Source organism: Bos indicus x Bos taurus, chromosome 4, assembly GCF_003369695.1.
Source record: "Bos indicus x Bos taurus breed Angus x Brahman F1 hybrid chromosome 4, Bos_hybrid_MaternalHap_v2.0, whole genome shotgun sequence".
Classification (NCBI taxonomy): Eukaryota; Metazoa; Chordata; class Mammalia; order Artiodactyla; family Bovidae; genus Bos; species Bos indicus x Bos taurus.
The window spans coordinates 9,681,673-9,700,407 of NC_040079.1; the positions used below are offsets into that span (position 1 = coordinate 9,681,673).

Sequence of the window (18,735 nt, forward strand, 5' to 3'; positions counted from 1 at the left end):
GGCAATCAATAATACATTTCTAAATCCTCATAGTTTGCAAAATTTCTTACATAATTTCACTTACATATTTCAAAAGGCATCATTCCTATTTCTCAGAGAAGAAATCTGAGGCACAAGAGACATCTAAATTTTATAAAACCAAATAAATGAACCTATATACTTGAATTCAGAACTTTGGAATCCATATCTTGGTTTTCTCTTTCCAAACACACAGGCTAAGAAGGATATTTTAGGAAATTTATATTATGCAAATCTTGGCTGATGTGCTATTTGATTTTATAAAAAAAGTAGAAAATGCATGTTCCAGCTATTGGCTTGATATTCATAAAATCAAAGAATTTACTAAATCAATCTGCTAATTACTACTTACTTTCCAGATTTTTTTAATGTTTTAAAGTTATTAGAAACAATTAAGTTTTGTGTGTCTATGTGTATATATATACACATATATATATGGAAAGTATGTAAGAACAAAGAGATCTGATTTTTTTTAACACATCTAGGAAATTAATACTCTACTTAATATTGCTTAGTGAATACAAACTTACATATTACTATATCCTTGATAAGTATTTAACCATGCAATTTAAATATGATAAAACATTTCTGTTCTATGGGACTTTCCATTTAATATATTCAGTGATTACTGATCCTAGTCTGATACTATTAACAAAAGAGGTAAAAAACTATTTAAAAAAATAATTAGGAATATACAAGCATTTTCTAACCATTAAAAAACATTTTTTAAGAGAAAGAAAAATGGTTTACAAGTCAATTTGTAATATGTTACTATCCTGCAAATTGGAGAAGGAAATGGCAACCCATTCCAGTGTTCTTGCCTGGAGAATCCCAGGGACAGGGGAGCCTGGTGGGCTTCCATCTATGGGGTTGCACAGAGTCAGACATGACTGAAGCGACTTAGTAACAAAGCAACTATCCTGCAAAACAGTAATAGTATATAAAGAAAGCACTCACTATTAATACTCCAATTTCCTATTTTGGCCCCAAATATATACATTCAAAGCCAGTAACAGAATTTCCTAAGCAAAACTAAATGCAGCTTCTTAGAAAGACCTGTTGGAATTTCTTACTGAATGTAATGTTTAATGGACTTTTGATAAGAAATGCTTATATAGAATCCTTCCTTTCTCTCTAACAGATTGTACAGAGGAAATCTGAAAATACCTTGGAAAGTATGCAAATTATAGTTTGTAGAATATGTAAATGGAAAATTTTTCTTTGGCAATTTTACCAACCTGCACATATTTTCCTTTTATATTGGAAATAAAATTCTAAATAGAAGGAAATGGCATTGTGGATAAAGTGTAAAAGATTCTATAATGCTTTAGTATCATCAAAGAGGAATAAGAAGGCTTAACTAGTTTAGCACATTTATTTAATAGCAACTCACATATTTGAGTATTAAATATTCAGATAAACTCTTCTTCAGAAGTCTCTTTAAGAATCATTCTCATTCCACAGTATGAGATTGATGACTTTAAAATCTTGTGAGACTGTTGTAATTTCTTATTTGCATGACCCATTCTTCACTTATTTTAACATTATCATCCAATGGTCATAAAATAATTCAGAATCTCCATATGGGCATTTAACAAAAATATAATAAAATTGGTCATGGTTGTCCATTTCTGCAACCATAGATAGAATAACTATTGACATTTGTTAAAAACAATACTAAACTGATTGAATGGACATTACACTGCATTCTCCTCAGGTAACCAATTTTTTTAGGAAAGGATAGTTAAAGTAACCTTAAAACTTCATCAGCTTTGAAATCTTTTTACTCTAAAACTTTACATCAGATAAGGTGTTGTCTATTAGAAAAACATCCAATCTTATCTATGTGAGAAATCTCTTTTAATTGCAGTATACATTATGTTAAACAGTTAGATTAAAAGAGATATCTAATTACCATTTTTAATAAATTTAAGGTTTCCCTGATAGCTCAATTGGTAAAGAATCTGCCTGCAATGCAGGAGACCCTGGTTCAATTTCTGAGTTGGGAAGATCCCCTGGAGAAGGGATAGGCTACACAATCCAGTATTCTTGGGCTTCCCTTTGTGGCTTACCTGGTAATAAATTTAAGTGAAGTATATTTTTGGTTGAGATCTGTAAGTGCGAAACTTTATTACATAATGCATGTTAAGACATAAGTTCAAAAGTACTCAAGAACTTTTAAGAAACAATGAATTTTATCTCCTTTATAAAACACCAAAGCAATGAACTATTTTTCACACTAGCAAGGAATAAAACACATCTTCAAAGATTTTTTGGTTTTCATTGGCCACGCTTTGATTACTATGGGATTTTAGCCCCCCAATCAGGGTTCGAACTGGGGCCCCCAGCAGTTGAAGTGGAGTCCTAACCACTGGACCACCCAGGAATTCCCTGTCATAGATTATTAAAGTAATGTAAACTTTATTGCAGGTTCTTTGGCATTTAAGTATATTTTGCAACATTTAGCTTGTGTCTCAAATTTGTTTTGATTTATAAAATTTTATAATTAACTCACCATAGTTTTATCTAGAAATAATCATTCATTGCTTATCATGTTCTTAGTTTTAATGAGAAGTACATGATTTGAAAGGAAGAAACAAACATAAACATCAGAGAAGCAAAAAACTATAGAAATACACACTTTATCACCATCAGAAAAAATTGAGAGTCCTCTATGTAGATGTATTAATAGCTTACCTTCACAATTTGTGATATTTTCACTGAAAGACCTTGTCTCCCTGACTCAACCTCTGGCATTTTATATAATTCAGAAAAGTACAAGTCATGCTGAAAAATGTCACCCTTTTTAGATGTTTGAACTCATGTCTCTGTATTTAGTCAAAATGAGACCCTCCTTTACTGCTAAGTGGGTTTTCCAGATGGTGCTAGATCTGCAAATGTTGGAGACAGAAGAGACATGGGTTCAATCCTTGGGTCGGGAAGACTCCCTGGAGCAGGAAATTGCAAACTGCTCCAGTATTCTTGCCTGGAAAATTCCATGGACAGTGGAGCCTGGTAGGCTACAGTACATGGGGCCAAAAAGAGTTGAACATGACTGAGTGACTGAGCACACACTTACTGCCAATTATCTGGTAAATGAAGTCTTAATATCACTGCATTTTAGCAGCCATCTTGAGGGCAGTCATCTTTATAAGCACCCATCTTTATAAGCAGCCATCGTTAGAGCAGACATATTTAGGGCAGCCATCTTTATAAACTGTCTGAGTGAATTATAAACATCACTATGAACAAAGCTAGTGGAAGTGATGGAATTCCAGTTGAGCTATTTCAAATCCTAAAAGATGATGATGTGAAAGTGCTGCACTCAATATGCCAGCAAATTTGGAAAACTCAGCAGTGGCCACAGGACTGGAAAAGGTCAGTTTTCATTCCAAACCCAAAGAGAAGCAATGCCAAAGAATGTTCAAACTACCACATAGTTGCACTCATCTCATCCCCTAGCAAAGTAATGCACAAAATTCTCCAAGTTAGGCTTAAAACCTATGTGAATCATGAACTTTCAGATGTTTAAGCTGGATTTAGAAAGGGCAGAGGAACAAGAGATCAAATTGCAACATCTGTTGGATCATCAAAAAAGCAAGAGAGTTCCAGTAAAACATCTACTTCTGTTTTATTGATTATGCCAATGTCTTTGACTGTGTGGGTCACAACAAACTGCGGAAAATTTGTCAAGAGATGGGAAAACCAGACCACCTGACCTGCCTCCTGAGAAATCTGCATGCAGGTCAGGAAGTAGCAGTTAGATCTGGACATGAAAAAAAAAAAAAAAGAACTGGACATGAAACATCAGACTGTTCCAAAATTGGGAAAGGAGTTCGCCAAGGCTGTATATTGTCACCCTGCTTATTAACGTCTATGCAGAGTACATCATGTGAAATGCCAGGATGGATGAAGCACAAGCTGGAATCAAGATTGCTGGGAGAAATATCAATAACCTCAGATATGCAGATGACACCACCCTTATGGCAGAAAGTAATAAACTTAAAGAGCCTCTTGATGAAAGTGAAAGGGGAGAGTGAAAAAGCTGGCTTAAACCTCAGCATTCAGAAAACTAAGATAAAGGCATGTGGTCCCATCAATTCAGTTCAGTTCAGTTGCTCAGTCATGTCCAACTCTTTGTGACCCCATGGACTGTAGCACCATAGACCTCTGTGTCCATAACCAACTCCTGGAGTTTACTCAAACTCATGCCCATTGAGTCAGTGATGCCATCTAACCATCTCATCCTCTGTCATCCCCTTCTCCTCCCTTCTTAAATCTTTCTCAGCAACAGGGTCTTTTCAAATGAGTCAGGTCTTTGCATCATGTGACCAAAGTATTGGAGTTTCAGCTTTAACATCAGTCCTTCCAATAAACACTCAGGACTGATCTTCTTTAGGATTGACTGGTTGGATCTCCTTGCAGTCCAAGTGACTCTCAAGAGTCTTCTCCAACACCACAGTTCAAAAGCATCAGTTCTTTAGCACTCAGCTTTATTTATAGTCCAACTCTCACATCCATGCATGACTACTGGAAAAACCACAGCTTTGATTAGATGGACCTTTGTTGGCAAAGTAATGTCTCTGCTTTTTAATATGCTGTCTGGTCACCATCACTTCATGGCAAACAGATGGGGAAACAGTGGAAACAGTGACAGACTTTATTTTCTTGGGCTCCAAAATCACTACAGATGGTGACTGTACCCATGAAATCAAAAGATGCTTGATCCTTGGAAGAAAAGCTATGACCAACCTATACAGCATATTAAAAAGCAGAGACATTAACCTGCCAAAAAAGATCTGTCTAGTCAAAGCTATGGTTTTTCCAGTAGTCATGTATGGATGTGAAAGTTGGACTATAAACAAAGCTGAGCGCCCAAGAATTGATGCTTTTGAATTGTGGTGTTGAAGAAAACTCTTAAGAGTCCCTTGGACTGCAAGGAGATCCAACCAGTCAATCCTAAAGGAAATCAGTCCTAAATATTCATTGGAACGAGCGATGTTGAAGATCAAACTCCAATACTTTGGCCACCTGATGTGAAGAACTGACACATTTGAAAAGACCCTGATCCTGGGAAAGATTGAAGGTGGTAAGAGAAGAGAATGACAGAGGATGAGATGATTGGATGGCATCACCTACAAAATGGACATGAGTTTGAGCAAGTTCCAGGAGCTGATGATGGACAGGGAAGCCTGGTGTTCTGCAGTCCATAGAGTCGCAAAGAGTCGGACACAACTGAGTGACTGAACTGAACTAAACTTAACTAGTCCATTATGATAGGAGACGATTTAACACTTTCTCAATTTTGGAATGAAAACTTTAAAGAAACATAAATCTGAAAGATAGTTTGGAGTCTGGCTGCAGCTCTTCAAATAACTGCAGTTTAGAGATAAAATAATGATTGATCTTCTGGAAGAGCTTGTGATCTGAGCCTTAATTGTCTACTCCCAGTTAGTTGGTTTGTGTAGTCACTTGGTCAGTATCTCTCTCTTTCTGCTCAACTTTAAGGAAGGTCCTTTCTAATTTTCTGTTTTGCCATTGTTTTTCACAATAGACCTCCTCCATGCCCATTTGGTGGTAGTAGTGTTAGTCACTCAGACTCTTTGCGATCCCACCAACTGTAGCCCGCCTGGCTCCTCTGTCCATGGGAGTCTCCAGAGAAGAATACTAGAGTGGATCCTCAATCCACTCTTGGTTGAGGATCTTCTCAACCCAGTGAACCTGGGTTTCCTGCATTACAGGCAGATTCTTTACCATTTGAGCTATAGGAAAGACCTTCATGCCCATCTTACCTATAGGCTGAAAACCAATCTACAATAGGGTTCTCAGTGCTAACTATACATTAGAATGACTGGGGGAGCTTTAAAATCTCAATGCCTAGGTTTCATTTTAGACCATCTAATTTCAAATCTCTGGAAATGATACCCAAACATCCATGTTTTAAAGCTTTATAGGTTATTCCATTGTGTATGCAGGGTTGAAAACCACTTTTTAAAAAATATAAATTACACCTGTTATTTAAACTTAGCTTAATTGTGAGATGAAGACTTTCCATGAAGAGAAATTTTCCTCCTTACTTGCTTCCTACAATTTACATATCCCAATATACAAATGTTCTTGCCATGCAATCAAGGCTTAATAGAACTTCTTTCTAAAGGACTACTCTGGCATATGTACTTTTTATTATCAGAGTATTATATCCTTATTTCACATGACAGTTATGATCATGGACAACTGCTGTGGAAATGACCACCTACTCAAGTTCAGAGCACTATACTCTGCCTGCTCACAAAAATTACTTAAGAGTTTTAAGCTGTAACCTTTCTGGGAGTGGGCCCTGATCAGGTCAAAAATCCCCAGCATTCTGTCTAATATATAAATTAAAAACAAATTCCTCCCATTCCTCCTTCTCCTCCTCCCACCTCATCCTTTTTGTATCTTATTGATGACTTTACTTGATTTTGGTTATGATTGCCTTAAAAAAAATAAAATAGATCCCTTAAAATTTAGTATTTTATAACATATATAATTAATTTATATGTTGTGAATATTTGATTGAATACACACAACTTTCCAATTTAATTAATATAGTTTTAAGAGTAAATGGATTATACTACCTTTTTTCCTCAGAATAAAAAAATAATAATAAGATGCCTACAGATCTGTAGTAGGGGTTTAAATTACCATTATGTGTATTTTCTTTGCTATCTCACTGCTCCTACTCCTCTAAATTATTTCTTTATAATTTCAATATTTTACTCAAATTGAAGATCTCTGTTCCTAAAAAATATCAGAGTCATTAATATAAAATACTACTTACATGATTCTAATTTAATTTGCCTGGGTGGGCCTGGCATTCATATACTTTAAATTCTTCTCAGGCAACTCAAAAGCGTAGCCCAGATTGAGACTCATTGCCCTAAGCCTTGGATAGAAACTGCAGCCTAAAGAAACATTCTTCAACCAACAAGAATGTATGAATAAACAGCCTCTTGGTGATTTTTAATACATAAATACAGACAAGTGCACACACCTTAGAGTGAGGACTAGTAATATTTTAAAATACTTAAAATTGAGAAGGGGATGCTCATCATGGTGTCTAATGTACTCCAGAGCTATGGCTGGTCTATTTGCTTTTTCTTTAAAACTATTTTTCTACCTTATTGTCCTCCTCATACATATGGTCAGTAGCTACGGAGTGGTTCTAAACCCCTTCATGATGACATTAGCTCCTCGAGACTAGCAGAAAACCTTTTGTAAAATGAGCACTTAATTGTATTGAACTCCCCCGTTCACCAAAATCTAATAGATTGACCTTCCCCCACTGCCTCTTTGGAGCAGTCTCTCAGAGCTATCTGAGGTGCTGCGTCCCAGGCTGGAGCCTCATTTTGCCCCAAATAAATGTTAACTCACAGCTCTCAAGTTGTGAATCTTTTTCAGTTGGCAGAGGCAAATAGTTTTTTGTTTTTTCCTTCTATTTACTTAATTCTCAGTTCAGAATTTGCATAGTTTGTTTCACTGCAGATCTGTGCTACAAACTAAAATACAGTTACTTAAAACATTGTGCTTAAAGAATTCTATTATTGAATTATTTACCTAATTTTTTTTTCAGGTTTCAACACAGTTTATTGGGTGGTCTTATTGTCTGTGAAATACACCAGAGGTTGCGGGAGGAGACATCCATTGCATTGACTTTGCAAGATAAGGGTTTTTCATCACTAAGAAAAGGCTTGGGGTGGGGCAGGGTAGGGCATTCTGGGTTTGGTTTCATTTTCCCATCTTCTTTTGCTTTGCTCACATTTCTTTTCTCTCTCAGAAAGTACCAGAGGACACACACACATGGAAACAAAAATAGCAAGATCAGTCTCCAACCACTTCACTCCCAAGCCCTTCCCCAGACTGTACCAGGGATGGGAGGAGTCAGATAGCTACTCCTCAGCCAAAGAACACACCAGAATCCACTATCTTTTTCAAATATCTGCAAACTCAATTCTGTGTCTTTTTCTGACAGTGACTCACCCAGATATTCCCATCTTGATGGTAGGGTTTCCAGTTTCTCCCAGTGTCACTGTACAGCATGCGATACTGGGTCACCCAGTCTGAGCTGCTGTATCTTCCTTGAGTTGCTATGGCACTGATCTGCTTCCGGTTGCCAAAGTTAACCTGAAGCCACTGATAATGGTCACTGTCTGATGGAGACCATCCCCCAGCACCTGAATAAGGTAGAGACAAGAGGAGGGAAATAGGTATTTAATGTTGAACTTCTACAACTGACAACAGATCATTCTCCATCTTTTAATTGACATTGGAAGTACTATATTTCACAGATACATTATCAAGCGTCCTTTATAGAAGCCACAGGGATTTCAACTAATATTCTTCTAGCAGGGTAACACTGACACTCTGACCCCTTTATGGTGTAATTATGTGCTCATTTTCTCCTGAGCAAACGTCTTCATAATTCCTCAATTAGATCTTATTAGTACATGTCAAACTCTAATTGGCTGAGGCTTGATCAATTTACCATGAATTCTTCAACTAAAAATCACTAGGAAAAGATATGTAGCAATCTAACATTTCCTCATGTAAAGATTTATCTTTAAGTAGATCATAAATGAAACAAAATGCAACCATACACACTCTAAAATATATATTTACTTTAGAAAGTTCAGGGTTGAAAGAACACTACTAGCTCTCAAGATGAGGCCTCATCTTACATCGACTCCTGAGACCTAAAATATATAGTAAATTAGTTAGTATGTTCACTAATACTTAAGAGCCATACAACCAATGACTCTAGATGAACACATTTCTAGGAAAATCATAGAGTCACTAGATGAAGTGAAGCTTCTTTTGGTAAAATAAAGTAAACGACTGGCAAAGAGTAAGAATGTGAAAATATCCATTAGAGAAACAGCACTAACCTAGAACAAAAAGACTCCTAATTTATAACACTATGTGAAACAACTATGATTTCACATAAATAGATTACAGAAAATATGGCATGATGCTCAATTCTAAGAAGCAATATAATTTTTTGAGTGAGTTTGATAACTAATGGTAGTAAATAATAGGAAAATAGTCAACACATTATCCAATGTACAGTATATGAGAACATATGCCTCACTCTTCAAATAAGGAATTTAAAAGCTGACAATAAAATAATTTATTTTATGAAGTCTATGCTAATAAAGATCATTTTGAAAATCATCACTGATATATCACTCATATAATGATATTTACAGGGCTTATTTCTGTTCTCAACTATGATGGAATAGCTCTCCCACCACAAAGAATTACAAATCCAACAACATGTATAGGATTATACTTTTAGGAGATTAGACAAGACACTGTACTGCACTCTGATTCATGAGATAAGATAAACAAATGAGGTGAGCCCTGCCAGCTTCCTGGCTTTCTGCATGGTTCACTTTCCAGACCATGGCATAAAAGAATATTCTGGACAGACGCAGCAGCATCTCTGAATTGAAGGAAGAGCAGAATCAACGCTCTCGAGGAATCCAGAATTCTAGGACAGAGTATCAGGGACAGGGCAGCTGTGCAGAGAGGAAGCTTTGGGAATGTCCATTGGGTCACCAGTGAGTATCTTCATTTCAGACTTTGGATGAATGCTAAGCTGTGTATTTGCAGACTAAGACTCAATAAGACAAAGAGAAGTGAGATCTGAAATGAACAACAGCCAGAAGATGCACAGTCCTGGGAGTAGTTTGATTTCATACTGGACAAGATTGAGAGAATTTGAGCAACCCTAGGCATTCAACCCTAGGAGAAGGCAATGGCACCCCACTCCAGTACTCTTGCCTGGAAAATCCCATGGGCGTAGGATCTCGGTAGGCTGTGGTCCATAGGGTCTCTAAGAGTCGGACACGACTGAGAGACTTCACTTTCACTTTTCACTTTCATGCATTGGAGAAAGAAATGGCAACCCACTCCAGAATTCTTGCCTGGAGAATCCCAAGGACGGGGAGCCTGGTGGGCTGCCATCTATGGGGTCGCACAGAGTTGGACACCACTGAAGAGACTTAGCAGCAGCAGGCATTCAACAGAGATCTCAGAAAGGGAGTAGAATAATTTTATCCTAAAATAAGGATTCTAATTCTAATCCTACTCTGAGTGAGTGAGTGAAGTCACTCAGTCATGTCTGACTCTTTGCAACCCCATGGACTGTAGACTACCAGGCTCCTCAGTCCATGGGATTTTCCAGGGAAAAAGACTGGAGTGGGTAGCCATTTCCTTCTCCAGAGGATCTTCCTGACCCAGGGATCAAACACAGGTCTCCTGCATTGTAGGCAGACGCTTTACCATCTGAGCCACCAGAGAAGCCAATTCTACTCAGAACACATCTGAAAAAAGGTTGGTAATAAGTCTGAAAAAAGATCATTTTGATCCACAAATGAATTAACCCCTTGGTTGAATGAAACTTAACACTCAATTATGAGAGACCGTGGAAGTTTATTTTTTCATGAGACTTCCATGAAAATATGAAAGAGACTCAACAACATAGAATCCATAATGTCCAGTAAAAACTTTTAAAAAAATATTAGATATTTGGGTAAGCAGTAAATATGACTCATAACCAGAGAAAAGTCAGTCAGTGGTAATAGACACAGATGATGAAATTAACAGAGTACAACTTTACAAGAGAGATTATAAATTAGTTATGTTACTTGAACAAGAATGTATAAATATTGAAGAAACAAATATGAAAACTTAATGGAGAAAAGAATCAACAAAGGAAAACAACATGGGAGTTTTGGAACTAGAAATTATATCTGAAATAAAACATTTACTAGATGAGCTTAACAGCAGATTAGAAACTGAGGAGAAAATAGTGCATGCTAACTCCCTTCAGTCCTGTTTGACTCTTTGCACTCCTATGGACTATAGACTACCAGGCTCCTATCTCCATGGGATTCTCCAGGCAAGAATACTGGAGTGGGTTGTCATTTCCTTCTCCAGGGGGTCTTCCCAACCCAGGGATCAAACCCACATCTATTATGCCCCTGCACTGGCAGGTTCTTGACCGCTAGCACGACCAAACTGAGAAGAAAATAGTAGTGTACTCAAATACAGGGTCAGATAAACCATTCAGGCCTAAGCTCACAGTAGGTAATATGGCTTAATAATGAAGAGTAGTCCAGTAACCTGTAGGCTAACATTAAATGTCTTGACTATCACTTCATGGGAAATAGATAGGGAAACAGTGGAAACAGTGTCAGACTTTATTCTGAGGGGCTCCAAAATCACTGCAGATGGTGACTGTAGCCATGAAATTAAAAGACGCTTACTTCTTGGAAGGAAAGTTATGACCAACCTAGATAGCATATTCAAAAGCAGAGACATTACTTTGCCAACTAAGGTCCATCTAGTCAAAGCTATGGTTTTTCCAGTGGTCATGTATGGATGTGAGAGTTGGACTGGGAAGAAAGCTGAGTGCTGAAGAATTGATGCTTTTGAACTGTGGTGTTGGAGAAGACTCTTGAGAGTCCCTTAGACTGCAAGGAGATCCAACCAGTCCATTCTGAAGGAGATCAGCCCTGGGATTTCTTTGGAAGGAATGATGCTAAAGCTGAAACTCCAGTACTTTGGCCACCTCATGCAAAGAGTTGACTTGGAAAATACTCTGATGCTGGGAGGGATTGGGGGCAGGAGGAGAAGGGGACGCCAGAGGATGAGATGACTGGATGGCATCACTGACTCGATGGACGTGAGTCTGAGTGAACTCCAGGAGTTGGTGATGGACAGGGAGGCCTGGCGTGCTGGGATTCATGGGGTTGCAAAGAGTCGGACACGACTGAGCGACTGGACTGAACTGAACAATCATGCAAATGGAGTATGAAAAGCAGAAAGGGTAGAGACTTAAAAAAAAAATACATTTGAGGAAATAATAGTTGAAAAATACAAGCCTAAATATTTGAGAAATTGACTGAAGACCAGGAAGAGTAAATACAAAGAAAAATACACCAAGGCACACCATAAATAATTGCTTAAAAAACCATGGTAAAGAGAAAATCTTTAAAGTGTTCAGAGGGCAATAACATCTTAACAACAGCAGTGCAAGCCAGTGAACAAAGAAATGAAGTGATGAAAAGAAAAGAAAAAGAAAGTGCCAGTGTAAAATTATACATCTAGCAAAAATAGCCTTCAAACATGAAAGCAACATAATGATACTTAGGACAAATGCTGAGAAAATTTATCATCAATAAGCACGTTGTATAAGAAATAGAAATTTTTCAGCTTCAGGGAAACCTGGCCATGCTGAAATCACATGAAGAAACAAATGCTGAAAATGGTAAACGTGTCAGTAAATACGAAATATTTGTTAATGCTTTTAAAATTTCTTTAGAAGATAATTGCTTGGAACAAAATAGTAACAATGAATAAGAGGGTTTATAACAGATGTAGACGTAGAATGTTTGATTACCATAGCACAAAGGATAGGAGGCAAGGAACGAGTGTACTGTACTGAGTTTCTTTTACTACATTTGAAATGATACGGTATTACTTGGAAGTAGTAAACCCTAGATCAAGGGTCTGCAAACTTTTTCTCTGAGGTTTAAACACTGAGTATTTTAGGCTTTGCAGACCATGCTTCGTCTATAACTACTAACCTCTGCTACTGTAGCATGAAGCAGCCACAGAAGACCCAGAAACAAGAGCGTGACTGTGATTCAATAAAATTTTATTAATAAAGACAGGAGCCTGGCCAGAGAGCTGTAATGCATTAACCTCTGCTCAAAATCAACTTCTCTTTTACATCTGTGCATTTCACTATATCTAAATTATACTTCCAAAAACACTTTTAAATGCTCCATCTATATAAAGTGTGTGTGTTTAGTTTACATGTGTGCTATCTGTAGAACGTGTGTATAACCACCTCACAACTACCTTCTCCGTCTTCATTCCCGTATTTATCCAAACTACACTTGTACAAGAATGATGTTTCTATAAGGCAGATCTAATCATAGTTAATCCTAGTTCAATATTTTTCAATTGATCCTCATTACCTCCAGAAATACATGGTCCACGCCTTCACAAACAAAAGACTTACCTGGAACACACCCTCTATACCTTCCCAGATCCTCCCTCAACTTATTATGATACTCCCTCTAAATATTATTTCTCCTTCAAGGATCAGGAAGTTCACTCCAAATATTACTTCTGCAATGGGTGCTGTGATTTGCCATTTTGCTTCTAATATATGACTGGAGGACTTATTCTTTCAGATAGTTACACTGCTGCTGGAAGACCAAATGTAGCTGTGATTCCCCTCAGGGATTCCCTGGGTTAAAAAAGAGGCATTGTATACAAGGTCATGTCCCTTCCTAGGGGTATGCAGATGTAACAATGGGCTATCCAGGGGCTGCTGCTGCTAAATCACTTTAGTCGTGTCTGACTCTGTGCGACCCCATAGACGGCAGCCCACCAGGCACCCCCGCCCCTGGGATTCTCCAGGCAAGAGCACTGGAGTGGGTTGCCATTTCCTTCTCCAATGCATGAAAGTGAAAAGTGAAAGTGAAGTCGCTCAGTCGAGTCTGACTCTTAGCGACCCCATGGACTGCAGCTTACCAGGCTCCTCCATCCATGGGATTTTCCAGGCAAGAGTACTGGAGTGGGGTGCCATTGCCTTCTCCAATCCAGGGGCTAGAATGGTCAATACCATTGTCCCAACTGGGGAAAACTATAAATAGTCACCACAGTCTGGTCTCAGAGCTCCCTGAGAAATTGGAAGTTGAAGCTTCCATGGAGACTGTATCGCATACTGACTACTGCCTCTGCCTATTTCTGTTTCCTTCCCTTCCCTTACCCCAGTTTTTATCCTGAAGGTACTGCCTACAAAATCTGCACTTCTCTGACTCATAATTTTTATCCTGGGAAATCCAGTCTGCAATATATTTTGGAATCACTTTCCTTATAACCTGCATATGAGTTTGTTTTCCCAGCTTTGTACTTCATTTGCTATTTCTATGCTTTCTTCCTTTTTGTAGTATTTAACATTTCCAATAATCATATGTCATCCATGTGTTGATTTTACCAAGAATTCTGCAAAAATTTGGAAGAGCCATAGATTAGTCTTTCTGGTGGCTCAGACACTAAAGAATCTGTCTGCAATTCATGAGACCTGGGTTTGATCCTTGGGTGGGGAAGATCTCTTGGAGAAGAGGATGGCTCAGTTCAGCTCAGTTGTTCAGTCATGTCTGAAACTTTGTGACCCCATGGACTGCAGCACATCAGCCTTCCCTGTCCATCACTAACTCCCAGAGCTTACTCAGACTCATGTCCATCGAGTCAGTGATGCCATCAAACCATCTCATCCTCTGTCATCCCCTTCTCCTCTTGCCTTCAGTGTTTCCCATCATCAGGGTTTTTTCCAATGAATCAGTACTTCACATCAATATTGGAATTTCAGCTTCAGCATCAGTCCTTCCAGTGAATATTCAGAACTGATTTCCTTTAGGATGGACTGGTTGGATCTTCTTGCATTCTAAGAGACTCTCAGGAGTCTTCTCCAACACAGTTCAAAAGAATCAATTCTTCAGTGCTCAGCTATCTTTATAGTCCAACTCTCACATCCATACATGACTACTGGAAAAACCATAGCTTTGACTAGACAGATCTTTGTTGGCAGGTTAATGTCTCTGCTTTTTAATTTACTGTCTAGGTTGGTCATAACTTTTCTTCCAAGGAATAAGTGTCTTTCAATTTGTTTATGGTCCAACTCTCACATCCATACATGACTACTGGAAAAACCATAGCTTTGACTAGATGGACATTTGTCGACAAAGTAATGTCTCTGCTTTTTTAATATGCTGTCTATGTTTGTCATAGCTTTTCTTCCAAGGAGCAAGCATCTTTTGATTTCATGGCTACAGTCACCATCTGCAGTGATTTTGGAGCCCAAGAAAATAAAGTCTGTCACTGTTTCCATTGTTTCCCCATCTATTTGCCATGAAGTGATGGGACCAGTTTCTAAGATCTTAGTTTTTTGAATGTTTAGTTTTAAACCAGCTTTTTCACTTTGCTCTTTCTCCTCATCAAGAGGATCTTGAATTCTTCTTCACTTTCTTCTATAAGAGTGGTGTCATCTGCATATCTGACATTATTAATATTTCTCCCAGAAATCTTGATTCCACCTTGTACTTCAACCAGCTTGGCATTTCACCTGATGTAGTCTGCGTATAAGTTAAATAAGCAGGATGACAATATACAGCTCAAATGGCAGCCCACTCCAGTCTTCTTGCCTGGAAAATCCCACGGACCGTGGAGCCTGGTAGGTTACTGTCCATGGGGTCGCAAAGAGTTGGACACGACTGAGCGACTTCACATTCACTTTCTCCCAATTTGGAGCCAGTCCATTGTTGAATGAGTAGAGAATGGATACTCACTACAATATTCGTGCCTGGAGAATTCTATGGATAGAGGAACCTGGCAGGCTTCAGTCCATAGGGTTGCAAAGAGTTGCACACAACTGAACGACTAACACTTTCACTTTCATATATGAATTTGGGGGATACCAGTATCTAGTCATCAAGAGATAATAAATATATTTCCTTATCTGTTAGATTGTTCCAAACTTTGGAAAAATCCTATACCCAGCTGCATATGAATTTCTCTATATGCATTACTAAAAGCAACAGGATGGTTTCGGTTATTGAAATAAAAAAGCAAGTATGACTGTGAGTAAAATAAGAAACATATGTGCATTTGATTGATGCAATTTAGACTATTTCCCCTAACTAATTTTGCAAAATGAATTTCAGGATAAATTTTCTTAATTTACCCCCCCCCTTTTTTTTTTTTTTGCTGTGTTACAAATTTTCAATAAAGAAGCAATTAACAGATAGCTACTTAATCTCATTTACCTCATTACTTAAATAAATGAATTTATGGTCAACTTTAAGGGAGGCAAAAGTCTAAAAGCAGTAAAAATATAAGTTAAAACTTACTCTTTAGCTGAAGGGAATGTGAAGAGACTAGTGATCAACCTCCAGGGGAGGGCAAATGTCAGGCTTTCATGAGAAGCATGGTGGAAAGATAGATGGGAAGTTCTCTGTTTCTTTTGATCTCTCTCGCAATGTAATTTGGGGAAGTTGATTTCTTTGTTCATTTGGCTTGTGAAATGTGTAACCTCTATCGATCTAAAGATTAAGAATGATACCTCTTTCATGACAAAAACCTCAGGAAATGGTATATAAGAGAGCAGAAGGGCTCCCCCAAAACACTATGGAGAATATATGAAAGAGGACAGAAGTGTTTCCCAGTGGATACAGTGATGGCTCAAGGGAACTAAGTGGAAAGTCAAAGAGGAGAACAAGAAGGCAAAGATAGTGAACAGTCATAAACTCTTAGATTCTAAGATGATTTAAGAATAACTTTTATCTAGAAATAATAAAGCCAAATTATCTATTAGGTAGCTAATAAATTGTTACAATGACTTGAAAGATGTGTCCTTATACAAAACTCCTGCCACTCCCTAAACACTGAGATGCTATTCCTGCCCTATCTTTTCTTTCCTCTCTCTCCATCTTCCTCCACCCCTTCATCTCTCTCTCCTTTTTTTCTCTCTTGAATACACATATTTTCCCCCTCCAGATATGTGTGTGTGTATGTGTGTGTGTGTGTGTGTGTGTGTGTGAACTATAAGATACTCAGCATTTGCATTCTGGATGTTCACCCCCACTGGGGTTACTTGAGTAAAGAATTATAATAAAAAACTTGGAGAAGTGGATGAAATCAGCACTCTAAACTCGGAGATAGCTTATAACTGTGATAGCCATTTCCTCTTTGTAATTTGTACCTCTGAGAGCTAACAGAAACAAGAGACTTTGTGTGTGGTTCAAAAGAGGGCATGGAGTTTCTTTCCAGTGATAAATGGCTCTTGCATAAATCTGATGCCTAAGCAAGTGGCTATAACACCACTGGAGACTACAAGCCTCAATTCTAATTTAACAGGAAAAGGTAGAAAAGAATTCAATTAAGGCTAGAACTACCTTTAATAACTGGTTGAGAAATATGTATCAGATGAAAAGAATAAATTGAAAAGGAGACTTGAAGGCCAGATAGCATTATGAGTTCAGGCTGGGAGACCTCCTACTCTAAACACATAGAATTTTTAGATAAGATAGATAAAAAGAAAATTGAAAAGACATATCCAGGATCAAAAGTATGATAAGCTTCTCCATGCACAAGAAATGCAACCAAAATGCAAAGTGGTAAGTAGGACCATAACCAATTCCTGCTGGAGTCGGGGCTGGGGACAGACAGAGGGACACTGGGTTCCTGGGGAGTGTTGGTGAATGCACGTCCCTGTCTGTGTTACCAAGAGGAAGCCTGGGACAGAGCTGAAAACCAAACGAACCCAGGACTAACTTGCTGTGAAAAGAGGCTGAAACAACTGCTTACTGACTTAGAGATGTAGGTAATAGGAGACTGTATAGTCCAGAGGGTCCCAACCTCCAGAAGCTAATGCTGATGATTTGAGGTGGAACTGATGCAATAATAATTAGGAATAAAGTGCACATTAAATTTGATGTACTTGAATCATCCCTACATCATTGCTCCCTCACTGTTGTCTGTGGATAAACTGTCCTCCATGAAACTGGTCCCTACTGCCCCAAAGGTAGGGGACCACTGCCACTTAAGGAATTTGGAAAACAGGCATATCTAAGCCAAGAGAAAGTACCCATTGGCTTGTTGACTGGACTTATGATTCCCTAGTAACACTGGCAGGCAAGAACACAGGGTCCTCCATGTAAAATGTGTTTCTGCACTGAGGATTAGGAAGCTGAGGATAAAAATCACCAAATTATAGAGAAGAAAAGGAAAGAGGGTGAGAGACAAACAGCTGACTGCAAAGAACCTAAAAAAAAAAAAGCAAAATCACAGAAAAAATATGCCATAAGTCAGCTAACAAAGTTAAAACGTCAATGCAAATGTCTCCAGATATAATAGCAAGCGGAGAACAGGGGAAATAAAAGGCTCAGGTGCTCAAAAAAACATAAGTAATGCCATCCGTTAAAAACCAGCAGTAATGATCACATCCAAGAGGAAGAAATAAAAGATTTACAGATTGATACTAAAAAGAACTAGATAGTGATCTCAGAAGTAAAACAAGTAGACATTGACAGGAAATAACCTCATGAGAGGAATATCCTGAAATTATCTGTGTGTGTTTAGTCACTCAGTCATGTCCGACTCTCTGTGACACTGTAGCCTGCCAGGCTGCTCTGTCCATGGGCATTCTCCAGGCAAGAATCCTGGGGTGGGTTGCCATGCCCTCCTCCAGGGGATCTTCCCAACCCAGGGACCGAACCCAGGTCTCCCACATTTCAAGCAGATTCTTTACCATTCTGAGCCACCAAGGAAGCACAAGAATATTGCAGTGGGTAGCCTATCCCTTCTCCAGGGGAACTTCCCAACCCAGGAATCAAACTGGGGTCTCCTGCATTGCAGGTGAGCTATCAGAGAAGCCATTCTATAACCATATAGTGGAAGCTATTCAGCAATAAAAAAGAAAGGGCACTGATACACGTTACATCAGTTCAGTACAGTTGCTCAGTTGTGTCTGACTCTTTGTGACCCCATGGACTACATCACGCCAGGCTTCCCTGTCCATCACCAACTCCCGGAGCTTACTCAAACTCATGTCCATAGAGGTGGTGATGCCTTCCAACCATCTCATCCTCCGTCATCCCC

The 18,735-nt window shown here is 38.4% G+C and overlaps 1 protein-coding gene across 3 annotated transcripts in view; it reads right to left on the reverse strand.

Annotated features, from left to right (window-relative positions):
- The window catches only part of CNTNAP2 (contactin associated protein like 2), a 2,326,438-nt gene that overhangs the window by 1,555,533 nt on the left and 752,170 nt on the right, over positions 1 to 18,735 (reverse strand). For all 3 annotated transcript variants that reach the window (XM_027538737.1, XM_027538738.1, XM_027538736.1), the window contains exon 4: positions 8,038 to 8,231. In XM_027538737.1, coding sequence (XP_027394538.1) covers positions 8,038 to 8,231 — 194 coding nt within the window. The remainder of the gene's footprint in view (positions 1 to 8,037; positions 8,232 to 18,735) is intronic.